General features: G+C 48.2%; 1 protein-coding gene across 2 annotated transcripts in view; it reads right to left on the bottom strand.

Moving 5' to 3' along the window:
• Positions 1–802: 802 nt before the first annotated feature.
• GPATCH11 (G-patch domain containing 11) overlaps positions 803–18,425 on the bottom strand; it is a 253,848-nt gene continuing 236,225 nt past the window's right edge. For both annotated transcript variants that reach the window (XM_063917973.1, XM_063917974.1), the window contains exon 8: positions 803–1,436. In XM_063917973.1, the coding sequence (XP_063774043.1) occupies positions 1,381–1,436 (56 nt within the window). In that variant the 3' untranslated portion in view covers positions 803–1,380. The remainder of the gene's footprint in view (positions 1,437–18,425) is intronic.

The raw sequence follows: 18,425 nt of genomic DNA on the forward strand, positions 1-18,425 counted from the left end.
TAGTGACGATTTTCTAACAGGCGCCTGTCAGGTGCACTACGCCTGAATCCGGGAGTCCCGGAGGTGCGCCTGACAGAGGGTTAAGAACCTTTGCAATGTGGCACACCCATTATGGTTGTGAGCAAGGCCTTCCTACCTCTGTCTGTCTGTTATTACCCAGTTTTGTTCTATTACTGTTGTTCCAATTGTAAAGCGCAACGGAATATGCTGCGCTGTATTAAACTTGATTTATGTACAGTGGATTACAGTGTTATTATTTGGGAACAGATATACTACCATAGCACACATTTACAATGAACTTACCAAGATCACATTACGTTAATATGTATTTTCCAGCAACGCCAATTACTTCACAAGTTAATTCAATTTTAAAAAAAAATGCAAATATGTTGTTTGAACATCATGTAAAGTGATTTTGAGATGAAAGTGAAGTATTATGACTAAAAGCAGCATCTAATTTATGGACATCACAAGGCAAAACCTCAGAAGAGCAAGAACATAATTAGGAGCGAGTGGTGAAATGAACCCAATTGCCTCTCCGAGTACTGGCAGTACCACAGTCACATGACATTTTGGTTAACATAACAAAACCATTATAATGTAAATTTAATGTAAATGTAAAAGCAGTGCTACCTAAGTAGTTAACACCTTTCAAGAAATAAAATAAGCCAACAAAGTCTAAGGAGCTTTCAGGGAGGCTAGGGACCAGGAAAAGGGTTTTTTTTGTGTGTGTTTCACCAAGAGCTCAAGCAACAAATGCTTATTTTTGAAAAAGATAAAGAATGATGGTGACCAATAGGGATTTAAGAGTGACAGTACACATTTACTGGCAATTTTTGTTTTTATGTGAACATGGAGGAGAAGCTGCTGTAAACTATGCTTTTTACTATTCTAAAAAAAGGAACAAAGCAAAAAGATTTAAAAGCCACTAAATAAATACATATGACTGTACAAATGTAATGTTTAAGTCCGGTTTTGTATGGTTTTCACCTCAGTTGTCCCAACTTTCTCGTACTGCAGTGTTTCTTAACTCCAGTTATCACACACCCGTAACAGGCTCATGTTTTCAGGATTTTTTAAAATCATATCCCAGTGATTTACAGCAAGTCTACTTGGCTGGGTCAGTAATTTAACTGAAAGAAATCCTCAACACATGAGCCATGAAATAGGATTTTAAGTTCTGTAAAACAAATCTGAGAGTACAGTAAGTGAGATCAGCTTCCTCAAACAATGCTTAATAAATGAACAATGAGGTATGCAGTTTATAAGCCGTCTATGCAAAGGTAGTGCACTAATGCCCTCTCTCTTTATTGAATGCATAGAATCCTCTTGTATTTGTTGATTAACTTTCAATTCATTGTCCATTAATGCTGATCTCTCTCAGTCATGGTCTTCTGACGTGTCTCCTGGACAATTTGAGCACATGTCATCCTCATCTGTATAAGACACATACAAATATCAAATTATGAATAGTGCATATTATATTGAGATTGTGTCATACTTATAGCATCAATGGCCCTCATTCCGAGTTGTTCGCTCGCTAGCTGCTTTTAGCAGCATTGCACACGCTAGGCCGTCGCCCTCTGGGAGTGTATCTTAGCATAGCAGAATTGCGAACGAAAGATTAGCAGATTTGCGAATAGAAAATTCCTAGCAGTTTCTGAGTAGCTCCAGATTTACTCAGTCATTGCGATCAGTTCAGTCAGTTTCGTTCCTGGTTTGACGTCACAAACACACCCAGCGTTCGCCCACACACTCCCCTGTTTCTTCAGACACTCCCGTGTTTTTCCCAGAAACGCCAGCGTTTTTTCGCACACTCCCATAAAACGTCCAGTTTCCGCCCAGAAACACCCACTTCCTGTCAATCACACTCCGATCACCAGAACGATGAAAAATCCTTGTTATGCCGTGAGTAAAATACCTAACTTTTGAGTAAAATAACTAAGCGCATCCGCTCTGCGAACTTTGCACATGCGCAGTAAGCGACTAATCGCAATATAGCGAAACTCGGCAACGAGCGAACAACTCGAAATGAGGGCCAATATCATAATTAACCAAACACTGTCAATACTGCCGCCCAAATAATCCCTTGGAAACTTCTATTTTTTCATATAATACTACAATGTACAGCTAATAAACCCCATGTGCCAGGGCAGAGTATGCAGAACATTTGTATAACACACTTAAAGGATATTTTGTCAGGGCTCTTTCTGCAAATGTATGCATATATGTGTATGTGCGTAAATCTATCTATATCAGATTTTATATATATATATATATATATATATATATATATATGTATATGTGTGTGTGTGTGTGTGTGTGTGTGTGTGTGTGTGTGTGTGTGTGTGTGTGTGTGTGTGTGTGTGTGTATTGTCACACATGCTCTGGAAGGTGACTGACATATGAACAAACAACCATAACATATACATTAGATAGCATGTTTGGGATAAAAGGTTTCCATACTACAGGTTGAGTATCCCATATCCAAAATGCTTCGGACCATAAGTATTTTGGATATCGGACTTTTCCGTAATTTGGAATAATTTCATACCATAATGAGATATCATGGCGATGGGACCAAAGTCTAAGCACAGAATGCATTTATGTTTCATATACACCTTATACACACAGCCTGAAGGTCATTTTAGCCAATATGTTTAATAACTTAGTGCATTAAACAAAGTTTGTGTACATACACACAATTCATTTATGTTTCATATACACCTTAAATACACAGCCTGAAAGTCATTTAATACAATATTTTTAATAATTTTTTGTATTAAACAAAGTTTGTGTACATTGAGCCATCAGAAAACAAAGGTTTCACTACCAAAGTCTTACTCAAAAAACAGGATTTTGATACCTACCGGTAAATCCTTTTCTCCTAGTCCGTAGAGGATGCTGGAGTCCACTTCGTGACCATGGGGTATAGACGGTTCCGCAGGAGCCATGGGTACTTTAAGACTTTTCAAGGGTGTGAACTGGCTCCTCCCTCTATGGCTCTCCTCCAGACCTCAGTTATAGGAACTGTGCCCAGGGAGACGGACATTTCGAGGAAAGGATTTACTTTAATACTAATGGTGAGATACATACCAGCTCACACCTCAACCATGCCGCACAACATGGCATTCAACATAACACACATCAACAGGCATGAACCAATTACAGAAAACATGCTGAAACTAATAAAACACAACAACATGTGTAACTCTAATAAACAAAACTGCAGGTAAAGAATGCACTGGGACGGGCGCCCAGCATCCTCTACGGACTAGGAAAAAAGGATTTACCGGTAGGTATCAAAATCCTGTTTTTTCATACGTCCTAGAGGATGCTGGGGTCCACTTCATGACCATGGGGTTTATACCAAAGCTCCAGTACGGGCGGGAGAGTGCGGATGACCCTGCAGCACCGATTGACTGAACTTGAGGTCTTCATCGGCCAAGGTGTCAAACTTGTAGAATTTTGCAAATGTGTTTGACCCCGACCAAGTAGCTGCTCGGCAAAGTTGCAATGCCGAGACCCCCCGGGCAGCCGCCCAAGATGAGCCTGCCTTCCTAGTGGAATGGGCCTTCACCGATGTCTGTAACGGCAATCCAGCCGTAGTATGAGCGTGCTGAATCGTACTTCTGATCCAACGCGCAATAGTCTGCTTGGAAGCAGGACACCCAATCTTATTGGGAGCATACAGGAGAAACAAAGACTCTGTTTTCCGTATTCAAGCTGTTCTAGCGACATAAATCTTCAAAGCTCCAACCACATCTAGAGACTCAGTGAACGTGTCAGTAACTACTGGCACCACAATAGGTTGGTTTATGTGGAAAGATGAAACAATCTTTGGAAGAAAATGTTGATGAGTTCTCAACTCTGCCCTATCTTCATGGAAGATCAGGTAAGGGCTCTTGTGAGACAAGGCCCCCAACTCAGACACCCGCCGTGCGCATGCCAATGCCAAAAGCATCACCACTTTCCAAGTGAGAAACTTCAACTGTATCACTTGTAGAGGCTCAAACCAATCCGATTGAAGAAACTGCAACACCACATTAAGGTCCCATGGTGCCACTGGAGGCACAAATGGAGGCTGGATGTGCAGAACCCCTTTCACGAAGGTCTAAACCTCTGGAAGAGAAGCCAATTGTTTTTGGAAGAACACTGACAAGGCCGAAATCTGGACCTTGACTGACCCTAATCGGAGGCCCGCCTCCACACCAGCCTGCAGGAAATGGAGAAAACGTCCCAACTGAAACTCTTCTGTAGGAGCCTTCTTGGATTCACACCAAGACGCATATTTTCTCCAAATACGGTGGTAATGTTTCGACGTTACTCCTTTCCTGGCCTGAATAAGGGTGGGGATGACTTCCTTGGGAATACCATTACGGGCTAGCATCCGGCGCTCAACAGCCATGCCGTCAAATGTAGCCGCGTTAAGTCTTTTTTTATGATTTTTTTTTTTTTAAATTCTTTATTTATACGTGGTCAGGTACATAAAGAAGGCATTATAGAAATACATGGGACAGATGGCCAACATAGCCAGTGTCCAAAATAGACCACAATTTTTCAAATGAGTAACAGGGTTAATTGGTGTGGGAAAAACAATCAGGTTCAAACATGGGGATCAGGGCTGGGGGGGGGGGGGGGGGAAGGGGAGGAGAAGAGAAACGGGGGGGAATAACCACATTTGTATCCGTACATAATATAAGTCTTAAGAACAGCAAGATCATAATAGGGGGGGGGGGGGGAGGAAACGGAGAAGAGACGAAGACAGAGAGGGTAATAGGAGGAAGAGATAATTGAGAAAGATAAGAGATGAGATGAGGAGGTATGTCAGAGGGAGAAGGAAGTGGGTGCCCATGGGTCTACGGGAGGGGCGGGAGCAGGTGGAGGGAACCGGTTAACCACGTTCAGCGGCGAGCCAGGGAGCCCAGACCTGCTCGAAGACGTGGCCCCGGTCGTGGAGGTAATAGGTTATCTTTTCCATTGAGGCGATGTGCCAGATTTTAGCTTTGAGGGATAGTAGGGAGGGTGGTAAGGGGTTCTTCCAGTTGAGGGCGATCAGTGATTTAGCTGCGGCCAGAATGTGTGAGGTCAGCTTTTGGGAGAATTTATTGAGGAGTGGGGGGGGATAACACAGTAAGGAGACCCAAGGGTCCTTCATTACAGGGGATTCTAGAAGTGAGTTGAGGAGGGAGTGAACCAGATCCCAGAAGGGGACGATAACCGGGCAGGTCCACCATATGTGGAGCATAGTACCTCTATCCCCACAGTTCCTCCAGCAGGCTGGAGAGGAGGACGGGAAAAATTTGTTAAGACGGTCGGGGGTATAGTACCAGCGGTAATAAACTTTGTAGGCCGTTTCCTTAAAGGCGGTGGCAATAGAGCTTTTAGCAATCCCTAGTCTCATGTCCTCCCAATCCTGAGTTTCAGGTGGAGGCCCGAGGTCCCGTTCCCATGCAAGTTCATGGGGCCAGGATAGGGGCAGGGAAAATTCCAGTAGGAGAGAGTAAAGTTGGGAGATTATGCCTTTGGAGGAGTGGGAGTTGACACATAGGGATTCAAAGGGAGTAAGGGCACGGAGTAAGGCGGTGGAAGGGAGGGAGGTTAAAAAGTGGCGTATTTGTAAGAATTGAAAGGGATTGAGTGGTTGCGAGGGGGTTTTCTGCTGGAGGTCCGGGAGGGACAGCCATTGGCCTCGATCGGCAAAGTCAATTGGGAATTTAAGGCCCAGAGTTATCCACGTCCGGGATCTCGTAGCCGAGAGTCCGGAGGGAAACATGGGGTTCTGCCAGATGGGGGTCAAGGGTGAGGGTGTAGTAGTGAGACCCCACTTCAGAGAGAGGGTGTCCCAGGTTTTGAGGTTGAATTTGATGGTGGGAAGAAGTTTAGAGGTTGGGGGTCGAGAGGCGGAGGGAAGTCCCCATAGGGGGGTCAGATCTGGGATGCCAATGAAGGCTGCTTCGATGTCCAGCCAGGAAACCGATCCTGGAGGAGCGTAGGAAGTGACAATGTGGGATAAGTGGGAGGCGAGGTAGTATAATTTGACATCGGGAAGGCCTCTGCCTCCCATGGAGGTTGCTCTTTTCAGGGTGTTGGCAGCAATGCGGGGAGGTCTGTGGTTCCAAATAAAGCGTATAAGGGCTCGTTGGATATTGCGGAGAAAGGGGGCCGGGACCGCCACAGGGAGAGTCTGGAAAAGGTAGAGCCATTTGGGGATTATGGTCATTTTAACTGCTATGATCCTGCCCAGCCACGAGATGAAGAGACTGTTCCAAGAGGTCAAGTCGGCTAGTGTGTTGGTAAGAAGGGGTGGGAAGTTTTCCCGGAAGAGGGAGTCGTAACGCGGGCTTAGGTATATCCCTAGGTATTTTATCTTTGTGGGCTGCCATTTAAATTTAAAATTGGTGCGAAGGGACTCAGCCTGGTGTTGGGGGATATGTAGCATCATGGCCTCAGATTTGGAGTAGTTGATCTTATAGCCTGAAATAAGGCTATAGGCTTGTAGAACCGAGAATAGGTTTGGGAGTGAAATAAGGGGCTGGGTCAGGGAGAGTAGGATGTCATCTGCGAAGAGGGAGATTTTGGGATCTGTGGGGCCTACCTGTATTCCGTGTATATCCGGATGTGCTCTAATTTGAGAGGCAAGGGGTTCTATAATGAGGGCAAATATTAGGGGGGAGAGGGGGCAGCCGTGACGTGTGCCATTGGAAATGCTAAGTGGGGCGGATGGGGTACCATTGATAAGGACGGTGGCAGAGGGGGTGGAGTATAATGCTAGGATGCTAGTGAGGAAGCCACCGGACAGGCCATAGGCCTCCAAGGCGGGTCTCAGGAAGTCCCAGGAGATCCGGTCAAATGCTTTTTCGGCATCTAAGGAAAGCATGATAGTGGGGGATCTCCTGGAATTCGAGATATGTATAAGGTCAATGGCACGTCTGGTGTTGTCTCTTGCCTGGCGGCCCGGGATAAAGCCTACTTGGTCGTAGCGAACAAGGGAAGGGAGGTATGGGTTAAGACGGTTGGCCAGGATCTTAGCGAAGATTTTCAGGTCTAGGATCAGGAGAGATATGGGGCGATAGCTTGCGCAGTTAAGGGGGTCCTTGCCTTCTTTGGGGATCACCACAATTCTAGCCTCTAGCATCTCAGGGGGAAAAGGGTCGCCTTGGACAATCCCATTGAAGAGAGAGTGTAGGTGGGGGGAGAGAAGGGCAGAGAATTTCTTGTAGTAGAGAGCGGTGAACCCATCCGGGCCCGGAGATTTGCCGATTTTTTGCATGAGTATAGTCTGGGTGATTTCTTCCACCGTAATCTCACCGTTAAGAAGGTCCAAGGCGTCCGGGGGTAGTCTGGGTAGTTTAGAAGCAGAGAGAAAGTGGGAGATAAGGTCGGATCGAGGTTGGGGGGGAAGAGCCCGGTGGGGGGGGGCGGAAGGTTGTATAGGTCGGTGTAGTAGGATTGGAAGGCGGCTCTAATGGCTGTGGGATCCTGAATAAGTTGGTTGAGAGAATTTCTGATAGTGACAATGTTGGTTTTGGCTCTTGTGGAGCGGAGTCGAGCCGCCAGGATCTTGTCCGCATTGTCACCCTTCTCATAAAAGGACTGGCGAAGCCACTTAAGACGCTTGGCAACCCGTGTAGTAAGAAGAAGATCGAGTTCCGCTTTAATGGTGCGAAGTTCGGACAAGACCGCCTGGTCGGAGGACGCCTTGTGTTGGGTCTCAAGTGCATGGAGTTTAATGGAGAGCCTGTTGTATTGGGAAAGGGATTGCTTTTTAGCTTTTGAGGCTAGGCTGATGAGGTGTCCTCGAAGGACAGCCTTGTGCGCCAGCCAGAGGGTGGGTCTAGAAATATCGGGGGAGTCATTTAAGGTGAAATAATCAGAGATTTTGTCTTGGAGATGGGACTTTGTCTCAGGGTTGAGTAGGAGGGAGTCGTTGAGGCGCCATGTCATAGGGCGAGGACGGGAAGCCAAACCTGCCAGGTCGCAGGAGATGGGGGCGTGGTCGGACCAGATTAGTGGGTGGATATGGGCATCGCGGAGGTTCAAAGCAAGATCATGACTGAGCAGGACCATATCAATGCGGGAGTAGGAGTTATGAGGGGCAGAGTAGAAGGTATAGTCGCGGGGGGTCTTTTATCCTCCAGGAATCGTAGAGGAGTTGGGATCGCATGAGTCGGAGGAGGGATCTAGAGCGGAGGGAGTCCAACGGGGAAGGAGTAGGGGAAGAGGTAGAGCGATCTAGCTGTGGGTTGAGAACGGAGTTGAAGTCACCTGCAAGTATAAGGTCGCCCTGTCGGACTCGAGTGAGGAGATTATCTAGCCTTGTAAAAAACCGTTCCTGTCGCTGATTAGGGGCGTAAACGTTAACCAGGTTGCATAGATTATTGTTGAGTTTTCCCACTAGGACAAGGAATTGGCCGTCTTTGTCAGCATGAGAGTCTAGGAGTTCAAAAGACAGGTGGCGGGCAATTAAGATCGCTACTCCACGTTTTTTGGCTAGGTGATCGCAGGCATGAAAAGAGACGGGGAATGGTTTACATTGCAGGGTAGGGTGAGATTCGTGCACGAAGTGAGTTTCCTGTAGGAAAATCAAATCGCCTCTATGGTGTTTAAGGGAAGCAAAGAGCTTGCCTCTCTTTTGAGGGCTGTTCAAGCCCTTCACATTATGAGAGAGTACCCGGAGACCCATGGGCAGGCAGCAGCGAGGTAGGCAGATTTGAAAGGGCGGGAGTGGTTGGAGGTGGAGAAGGGGGAGACAGATCGAAGATATATGAAATGAGAGAGAGTGTGGTCAGAGGAGGGGTGGAAGGGAAAGAGGACCGGAGGGGGTGGGGGGGTGGTTGGTCGTCTGGCGGAGGCCAGGACCGGTAAAGCTGACAAGGGGAAGGAGTACTAGGCGTTGGGGGAGCACCTAGGTCAGCGGTAGGGCCCGGGGCCCTGTGGGGGCGCGGCATGGGGCCCCGATCGCGGGTCACGAGCCGCTCGGGAAAGGACAGGAGGCAAGCCTCCCCTGGGGGTACCTGAGGGAGAGAGCTGGAGAGAAGACAGGAAGAGTAGATAGCCGGAGCGCCAGCCCCAAGGGGCGAAGAATAGGAGGAGGGGGAGGATGGGAGAGAGTGGGTCAAGTATCTGCATGGAAACATATCAGGAGAGTGACTTTTGAGTATGTAAGCAGTTAGGCATTTAAACTTTCAAACAATGTAACATTTCAATAGAGGATAACAACAATGCTATTGTGAAGCAACCAAGGGATCAGGAGGTAAGGTCACGAAGAACCTAAGGTAATGTAGCACTTCAGGTGGGGGGGTACGACCACAAGTGATCGTCCCAATTCAATGTGGGGTGCTGTAGCGTAGAGAGGTGAGAGTTTTCAGGGCACTGGAGGTGGAGCCTGGGGGGCCCCGGAGGACGGCACCGTGAACCACTCAGAACGAGGAGACCGAAGCGAATCCCGCTGTGTCCGTGGTGGGAGGCGTGGAGAATGGACATCTTGGTCAGGAGCGGGGATGCCCAGTCTGGAGAGGAGCGTTTGGGCCTCAGGTTGGTCTCTAGCTGTGAGGAGCTTCCCTTGGTGCCACACTAGGATCCGGAAAGGGAAACCCCAACGGTACTTCACGTTGTGACGGGAGAGCAGGGAAGTGATGGGTTTGAAGTCCCTGCGTTTAGCTAAGGTTAGCGGGGATAAATCCTGAAAAATCTGGAGTGGGGTATTTTGGAAAGTCACAGATCCCAGCCGTCGGGCCTCCCTTATAACGGCCTCCTTCGCAGTGAAGTAGTGCATTCGGAGAATGACATCTCTGGGCTGAGAAGAGTCCTGGGAGCGCGGCCGCAAGGCCCGGTGGGCTCGGTCCAGGAGGAGATGTTCCTCAGGGGTGTCAGGCGACAGGTGTGCGAAAAGGCGTTTGAGGTAGAGTTCAAGATGAGACGCCTCGACCTCCTCAGGGATACCCCGAATCCTCATATTATTTCTCCTTGCTCTATTGTCTTGGTCCTCGTTCTCCTCCCGGAGGTGGGCAACATCCTGACGGAGTTGGTGCAGCTCGGTCTCTGCTGTTTGCTGAAACGTTACCACCTCTTCGACTCTTCTTTCGAGTTGGTCAGTTCTGGAGCCGATATCGGCTATATCGGATTTCAGAGAGTGTAGAGCTTGGACTGAGGACTTAATGTACCGCATCTCCCTAAGGAGGGAGAGGAAGTCCTTGCGGGTGAGGGGCGTGAGATCGTCATCCTCGGCCTCCGATTCGGAGGGGCCCTGAGAGGGGCCGGGATTGTCGGGCCTGTTCGTGGCTGGGGTGCCTTTTTTGGTCAGAAATGGTGTGAGATCGGACCCCTGGGATTTTTTGTTACCCCTGGTCATCTTGGGGGCGTAGGGGGGTAGGTGGAAAGCAGGATGGGGAATGGGGGTGGTGCTCCCGCTGTGAGGCTCAGGGCCAGGGAAGGTGACTCGGGGGCTTTAAGGAGACATCACGGTGTGGACATCAGCTGAGCCCGGCAGATGGAGCCCGCCCAGGGAGGCCCACGAGAGCAGAGGGAGGGCACCCCGGCCCGGACTGGAGAGTGTGAATCCGAAGTCGCAGGAGAGGGGGCCCCAGAGACTATCTCCACCGCTCGGGGACCACAGGGACGCGTCCCGGGCACGGACCAGCCGGCGATCGGGGCAGCCCCGCGGCGGGGACCCGGCGGGGGAGAGGACCGCGGACAGGTGTGAAAGCGGCCCTCAGGTGGGCTCCAGTGGAGGCCTCAGTGGAGTTTAGGTGGATGGAGGCAGATGGGACTGCGGTCCCAGAGACCCACTAAACGGCCGCCACTGGAGCGGGTTGCAGAGAGCCGGAGGTTGAGGGTGGTCCGAGCCGGCACCTCCCAGAGAGCGTGTAGGGGCTTCCAGGTGGGTGGCAGGAGTGGAGGAGATCCCCTCAGTCCCAAGAGGGGCACAAAGCCAGTTCTTGATTGAGGTCGCAGGAGGGGGGGGATGGAGCTGCGTCCAGCCCCTCAAGCGTGGCAGGGCCGCCGGCCGTTCGCGGGTGCTGTGGGCTGGGGCGCAGAGGGAGGGACCACCGCAGGGAGCACGGATCAATGAGAGCGGCTCACCTCTGCGCCGACGGGCCCACCAGGCCGCACGTCCTCTGCTTCTCCGCCCGGGTCCCGAGGTCCAAGATGGCCGCCGCCGTCAGTACTCCGGGCCTCATGCAGCCGCGTCTGCCCGGACTCTTCCTCCTCCCGCAGCACCGCCGATCCCCGGTGCCAGGTAAGGGAGGTCCGGACGCTCAGAGCAGGGATGGGAGTCCTGTGAGGGCACTCCGGGGGCTCCAGGGGCGGACGCCCTCCGCGATGGGTAGCGACGGAAATCGAGGCCCCGGCTTCAGGTGGGTGGGTAGGCCGCAGACCGCAGAAGCCAGTATACCGGCTTCCCGACTCCGCAGCACAGGTCCACCAGTGTGAGGGGGTCCCGGAGGGGCAGTGGATGGTATGGTGGTTTGTTAAAGTGGTCAGGGGAGGAAAACAGAGGGATATTTTCCTCAGGAAGTAGAGAGCTCCCTGTTTGTGCAGCCACTCTGTTCAGCCTCCAGGCCACGCCCCGCCGCGTTAAGTCTTGATACACACACGGTCCCTGCTGCAGCAGGTCCTCGCAAACAGGAAGAGGCCAAGGATCTTTCTATGAGCAACTCCTGAAGATCTGGGTACCAAGCCCTCCTTGGCCAGTTTGGGGCAATGAAGATTGCTCGAACCCTTGTTCTTCTTATGATCCTGAGAACTTTTGGAATCAGCGGAAGTGTAGGGAAGACATACACTGACCGGAATACCCACTTGGTCACTAGCATCTACTGCTATTGCTTGAGGGTCTCTCGACCTGGAACAATATTTCTGAAGCTTCTTGTTGAGACGAGATGCCATCATGTCTACTTGAGGAACTCCCCAAAGACTTGTCACCTCTGCGAAGACTTCTTGGTGGAGGCCGCACTCTCCTGGATGGAGATCGTGTCTGCTGAGGAAGTCTGCTTCCCAGTTGTCTACTCCAGGAACGAAAATTGCCAACAGAGCCTTTACATGTCTTTCTGCTCAGAGGAGGATCTTCGTCACCTCTGCCATTGCCGCTCTGCTTTTCGTTCCGCCCTGCCTGTTTATGTACGGAAAAAGAAACAACAAAACCAAAGTGTCTGGCGCTGATTAATATGTACTTAATCTCTTAAAAAAGAGAGAGGACAACCTATAATCGGCTGCCTTCCCAATGTGGACCTGGGGATCCACCCAACATGCAATATGCAACCAAGAAAAAATAGGTAAAGGCGCACAGATATATAGAAAAACCGACTGCTGTTTTGATACAAATTATAAATTTATTGCTAATTAGATATAAAATCTTAAAATACACACAATAAAACAAAATTGGTACATTTACCATAAGACCAACAAGTAATAAGTGTTAATCCCGCATGATGTTAAAGAATCCACACAGACTAATGATTAATTAGTAAATTACTCCTTCAAGAATTCACTTGACCACATGCACCTAATCTAAAAAGTGGTAATTCTCCTCCAACAGATAGAGCCAGATTCCATGCACATATGTATAGGATTGAAATGATTTTTAGTCCCAAGCGGAAACTGTTAGTTGTGCAGAGATTAGAGCATAAAGAGAGTTTAGTTGCATGCACCTATGTAATTGAAAAATAGCAGGATAGTTCTCCTTCAGCTAAATTAGTTTGATTTCATGCGCACATATAAACATTGGCTCAAACACCAGCTAAACTCTGATTCAAGCTGGAATGATCACAGGATTTAGAGTATGCATACACCACTTAGAGAAGGGTGTTACTGGTTATGAAGGTGTTTGGGATACTTCACCCATATGTGAGTCTCAGGAGCGCTCCTGTAGTACAGATACCCGTGTGTCCTCCTAGTAGTTCCTCCTGCCTGGTTCCCAATGACCGGGGTCCTGATGTCTGATGCAGGGGATGGAGGAGTTGTAGCTGTGTCCACAGGATCGTGTATAACCACGGCAGCTGTGGGATAGTGGAAACGCCAGTATGTGTCGCGTGCTGCGGCTTCCGGATTTGCGTTCCACTTGCAAATGAGTCACCTGACGCGTTTCTCCGCCCACAAATTCTTGAAGGAGTAATTTACTAATTAATCATTAGTCTGTGTGGATTCTTTAACATCATGCGGGATTAACACTTATTACTTGTTGGTCTTATGGTAAATGTACCAATTTTGTTTTATTGTGTGTATTTTAAGATTTTATATCTAATTAGCAATAGATTTATAATTTGTATCAAAACAGCAGTCGGTTTTTCTATATATCTGTGCGCCTTTACCTATTTTTTCCTGTTTATGTACGCGACTGCTGTTACATTGTCCAACTGGATCTGCACGGAATGATCTTGAAGAAGATGTAACGCTTGTTGAAGGCCGTTGTAAATGGCTCTCAATTCCAGCACGTTTATGTGAAGGCAGGCTTCCTGACTTGACCATTTTCCTTGGAAGCTTTCCCCCTGACAGCTCCCCAGCCTCGGAGACTTGCATCCGTGGTTACCAGGACCTAGTCCTGAATCCCGAACCTGCGTCCCTCTAGTAGGAGAGAACTGTGTAGCAACCACAGGAGCGAAATCCTGGCTTTTGACGACAGGATTATCTTCCGGTGCATGTGTAGGTGGGATCCCGACCACTTGTCCAACAGGTCCCATTGGAATACCCTGGCATGGAACCTGCCAAACTGTATGGCCTCGTAGGCGGCCGCCACCATCTTCCCCAACAACCGAATGCACTGATGGATCGACACACTCGATGTGTCTTATCGATGTGTCAATATCTGTTTTACCATTTTCTGGACTTCCAAGCCTTTTCCACCGGAAGAAATACTCTCTGAACTTCTGTGTCCAGAATCATCCCGAGAAAAGACAATCTTGTCGTCGGTTCCAACTGTGACTTTGGATAATTTATGATCAAACCGTGTTGTTGGCGTATTGACAGGGAGAGTGTGATGTTTTGTAACAACTGCTCCCTGGATCTTGCCTTTATCAGGAGATCGTCTATATAAGGAATTATATTGACTACTTTTTGACGCAGCAGAACCATCATCTTCGCCATCACCTTGGTGAATATCCTCGGCGCCGTGGAGAGACCGAAAGGTAACGTCTGGAATTGGTAATGGCAATCCTGAACCGCGAATCTCAGATAAGCCTGGTGAGGAGGATAAATGGGAACATGCAAGTAAACATCTTTTATGTCTACAGACACCATGTAGTCCCCCTCCCCCAGACTGGAAATCACTGCCCTCAGTGATTCCATTTTAAACTTGAATCATTTCAAGTAGAGACTCAGATTTTTCAGTTTTAGGATCGGTCTGACCGAGCCGTCCGGCTTTGGAACTACAAAAAGGCCCTCCCCTTGTTGTGACAAAGGTACCAGGACTATGACCTGATCCTGACATCATTTTTGGATTGCCGCTGTTACTGCTTCCCTTTCTGGAAGAGAAGCTGGCAAGGTCGATTTGAAAAATCGGCATGGGGGAACGTCTTGAAACTCCAGCTTGTATCCCTGGGACACTATCTGCAACACCCAGGGATCCAGGCCAGACAGAATCCAACCTTGGCTGAACAGTTTGAGACGTGCCCCCACCCGAGCGGCCTCCCGCAAAGGAGCCCCAGCGTCATGCTGAAGATTTGGCAGAAGTAGGGGTAGACTTCTGCTCCTGGGAACCTGAAGCTGCTGTGGACTTCTTTCCCTTTCCCCTTCCCCTACCCGCAAAGAAGGGGGAACCTCTTGCTTTTTTGTATTTATTGGGGCGAAAGGACTGCATGTGCGGGTGATATGTCTTTTTTGCCGGTGCAGGCGCAGAGGGCAAAAATGTCGACTTACCTGCGGTAGCCGCCGAGACTAACGCATCCGGTCCATCGCCAAATAAGGCCTCACCTTTATATGGGAGAGCCTCCATATTTCTTTTGGAATCTGCATCCGCGTTCCACTGGCGAATCCACAACGCCCGCCGATACTGCCATGGTAGCGGCTTGTGAACTCAAGAGTCCAATATCTTTCATCGCTTCTAGCATGTATGCGGCAGCGTCTTTGATATTCCCTAAGTTAAGGAGTATCTCATCTTTACCAATCGTGTCAATTTCTGATGACACTCTTTCTGACCATTTTTCAATAGCGCTACTCATCCACGCGCAAGCAATTGTGGGCCCGAGCAGCATACCATTGGCAACATAAATGGATTTCAATGTAGTTTCCATCTTTCGGTCTGCCGGCTGATTTAGTGAAGCCGTGCCAGGTGCAGGGAGAATTACCTTCTTTGTCAACCTGGACAGTGCACTGTCTAACACAGGGGGTGACTCCCATTTTTCCTCCACTGGGAAAGGATAAGCTATCTGAATTCTTTTGGGAATACGAAATTTCTTTTCGGGATTCACCCACATCCCTTCAAAGAGTGTATTAAGCTCGTGGGAAGGAGGGAAAGTGACCTTATATTTCTTTACTTTATAGAAATAAGCCTTCTCCTGAGGTACAGGAGTGGCTTCCGTGACTTCCAGAACTTCCCTTATAGCCACAATCATATATTGTATATTTTTTTCCAATTTATTATCTATTTCTCTGTAGTCACTATCGTCAACACAAGAATCAGTTTCCGTGTCGGTATCAGTATTGACAATATTCGCAAATGGTCTCTTATGTGACCCAGAGGGGTCGCCTGCGGATGGAAGAACAGAGCTCTGAAAAATCACATCCTCCACAGATTTTCTCCAGCACTCAGCATGAGATTCAGACTCATCTAATCTCCTATTGATATGATGCATACTTTCTTTCACCCATGCAGTCTCTTGGTGTACCTGCAGCGCCACCACATTACACTTCTGTGTCCCTAAAATGGTTTCCTCCGGGGAGGAACTCCCTGCCTCTGACATGTCTTACACACGTGTACAACACACACACACAGACACACTGGGACTTATAGGGGACAGACCCACAGTAAAATCTGTCAGAGGGACACAGTTTAGGAACAGCCAGTTCACAACCCCAGCGCCAGTATATAATGCCTGTGAACACAGAATGCCCACTGACATGCAGCGCTTTTTACACAGTAAAACACACTTGTAAAGCACCAAATTCGCTTGTGGCCCCCCCTGTTTTGCACCCTGATACTTGTAGTCAGAAATGAAGGAGGACCAGCGATGTCTCTGCAGCCTGAGGAGATAGAAAATGGCACTGAACAGTGTGCTGGCTGCCTGAGGAAGAAGCTCCGCCCTTTTTACCTCAGAAACTTTTCATAATATTTATACAGGCGGGGGTAGGGCTGTGCCTGGGCATCTAATGCCCCCTTTTTGCCAGTTTATAGAGGTGTTTTTTGCTGCCCAGGGCTCCCTGCACCCTGCAGTGCCGCGCTGTACCTCAGCCGTCACTTTTCTTGATAGAAGATCTGTCTTCTTCTACTCACCTGTCTTCTGACTTCTGGCTCTGTGAGGGGGGTGACGGCGTGCTGTGGGAGTGAGCATCTAGACATGGCTAGCATTCAGTACCCTTCAGGAGCTAATGGTGTCCTGTCAGCCAGAAGCAGAGCCATGAAACTATGCAGGAAGTTAGTTCCTACTTCTGCCCCCTCAGTCCCTCGAAGCAGGGATACTGTTGCCAGCAGTTCTCCCTGAAAACAAAAAACCTAACATAAGTCTTTTCAGAGAAGCTCAGTAGAGCTCCCCTAGAGTTTTTCCAGTCTGCCTGGGCACATTTCTAAAATTGAGGTCAGGAGGAGGGCCATATAGGGAGGAGCCAGTTCACACCCTTGAAAAGTCTTAAAGTGCCCATGGCTCCTGCGGAACAGTCTATATCCCATGGTCATGAAGTGACGCCGGTCAGCGTGCATTCCGACAAGTCGGGTTTCCCGACTTGTCGGAATAAACGGGGCCCTCATGAATAGGTCGGAACCTCTTCCAACCTAAAACTGTCGGAAGCTGCCGTCTTTCGGACAAGACGGCAGCTTCCGACAGTTAATGAATATACCCCTATGTGTCACTTGTGTGCTGCCCTGGAGGAAGGGGGGGGGGGGGGGAGGGTTGGCTGGGCTGGTTTGGGGGTGCCCTGTGCCCCAGAAGTGAACTCCAAAATGTTAGGGACTTGCCTGACAAAGAGGTGACCTGTATGTTTGTGGGCAGGCTCAAATTTATGCTAACTATCTCTGATATATTTAATTATAATATATATTTCAGTTTTGAGTAGTAATGTTTGCATAGTGCACCTGCATCCTTCTTTTCTAGGTGAAGTACTATAAATCTCTGCAAGGTTAAACCTCTCATTACAAGCAGCTAGGGTGTGAAGGCTAGAGCCCCTCCCCCTATATATGGGTTAGATGTGAATCACCTGTATGAATGTCACAATTAGTGAAAGTTATGTATATTTGGAAGTTAGTCATTAGTGTTTTTAAGAAGTGGGGTTCACAGGCACTAAACATTAATTAAGAGCAAACCCTTGAATGACGTTTCAATGCCAAAGCAGTACTATACCATACATTGGCCTTTTCCTAACCCAGCTATACCAGCAATCAATCCTGAAAGCAGAGACAGGTTCCTCATTGGCTGCATCACCCTGCAAATCCTTTACTAGCTTCCCCATTCACTCCAGAAATCAAGCTGTTCATTCTCACCTACAAAGCCCTCACCTCCATACATTTCTGACCTCATCATGAGATACACAGTACCGCAGCCCAACTTCCACTCTAATAGCCAGTTCTCACACCAGCCAATAAAACTTCTCCCTTGCTGTTCCACACCCTCCCTGCATCATCCAACCAGACTCTTCCCCAAACTCCAAACCTAGTTGATCCTGCAGTCTCTCATGGGCAGGGACCTCTATACCCTCTATTATTTACCTCCCATTGTACCCTGCTATGATGAATGCTCTTGATTTTCTAGTTTTGTGTCTGTTATGATTTTCTGTTGCATTAGCTTGTACTTGTTTGTGTATACTTTTATCATTTGTACGTAACTGCACTCCTATGTTTTGCTACTGTGTTTATTTGATATTATGTACACCATAGCCAGCAAAGCATAAATATGACACTACAATTTGTGGCTCCTTATAAATAAATGCTGCAGCTGAAACTACAGTACATATTCCCTTTTACTGGATAATTCCACAGATTGTCAAGCACTTAGGCATGTCAAATTTTCTTGTCAATATTGATGGAAATAGCACATCATTAATATTTAGTTACATATTTATTTATTTGGTTGTTGCTTCTGGTAACATAACTGATCATGTATCTTATCCACAAGATTCTACAGGTTTAACAGTAAACAGATTGTAAGGAGACATGAATAACAGCAGGAGTCAGCTGTAGAATTGCACCAGTTAACGTGTGTGTGTGTGTGTGTGTGTGTGTGTGTGTGTGTGTGTGTTATATACACACACATGCATGCATGCATACATACATACATACATAC

Source organism: Pseudophryne corroboree, chromosome 4, assembly GCF_028390025.1.
Source record: "Pseudophryne corroboree isolate aPseCor3 chromosome 4, aPseCor3.hap2, whole genome shotgun sequence".
Classification (NCBI taxonomy): Eukaryota; Metazoa; Chordata; class Amphibia; order Anura; family Myobatrachidae; genus Pseudophryne; species Pseudophryne corroboree.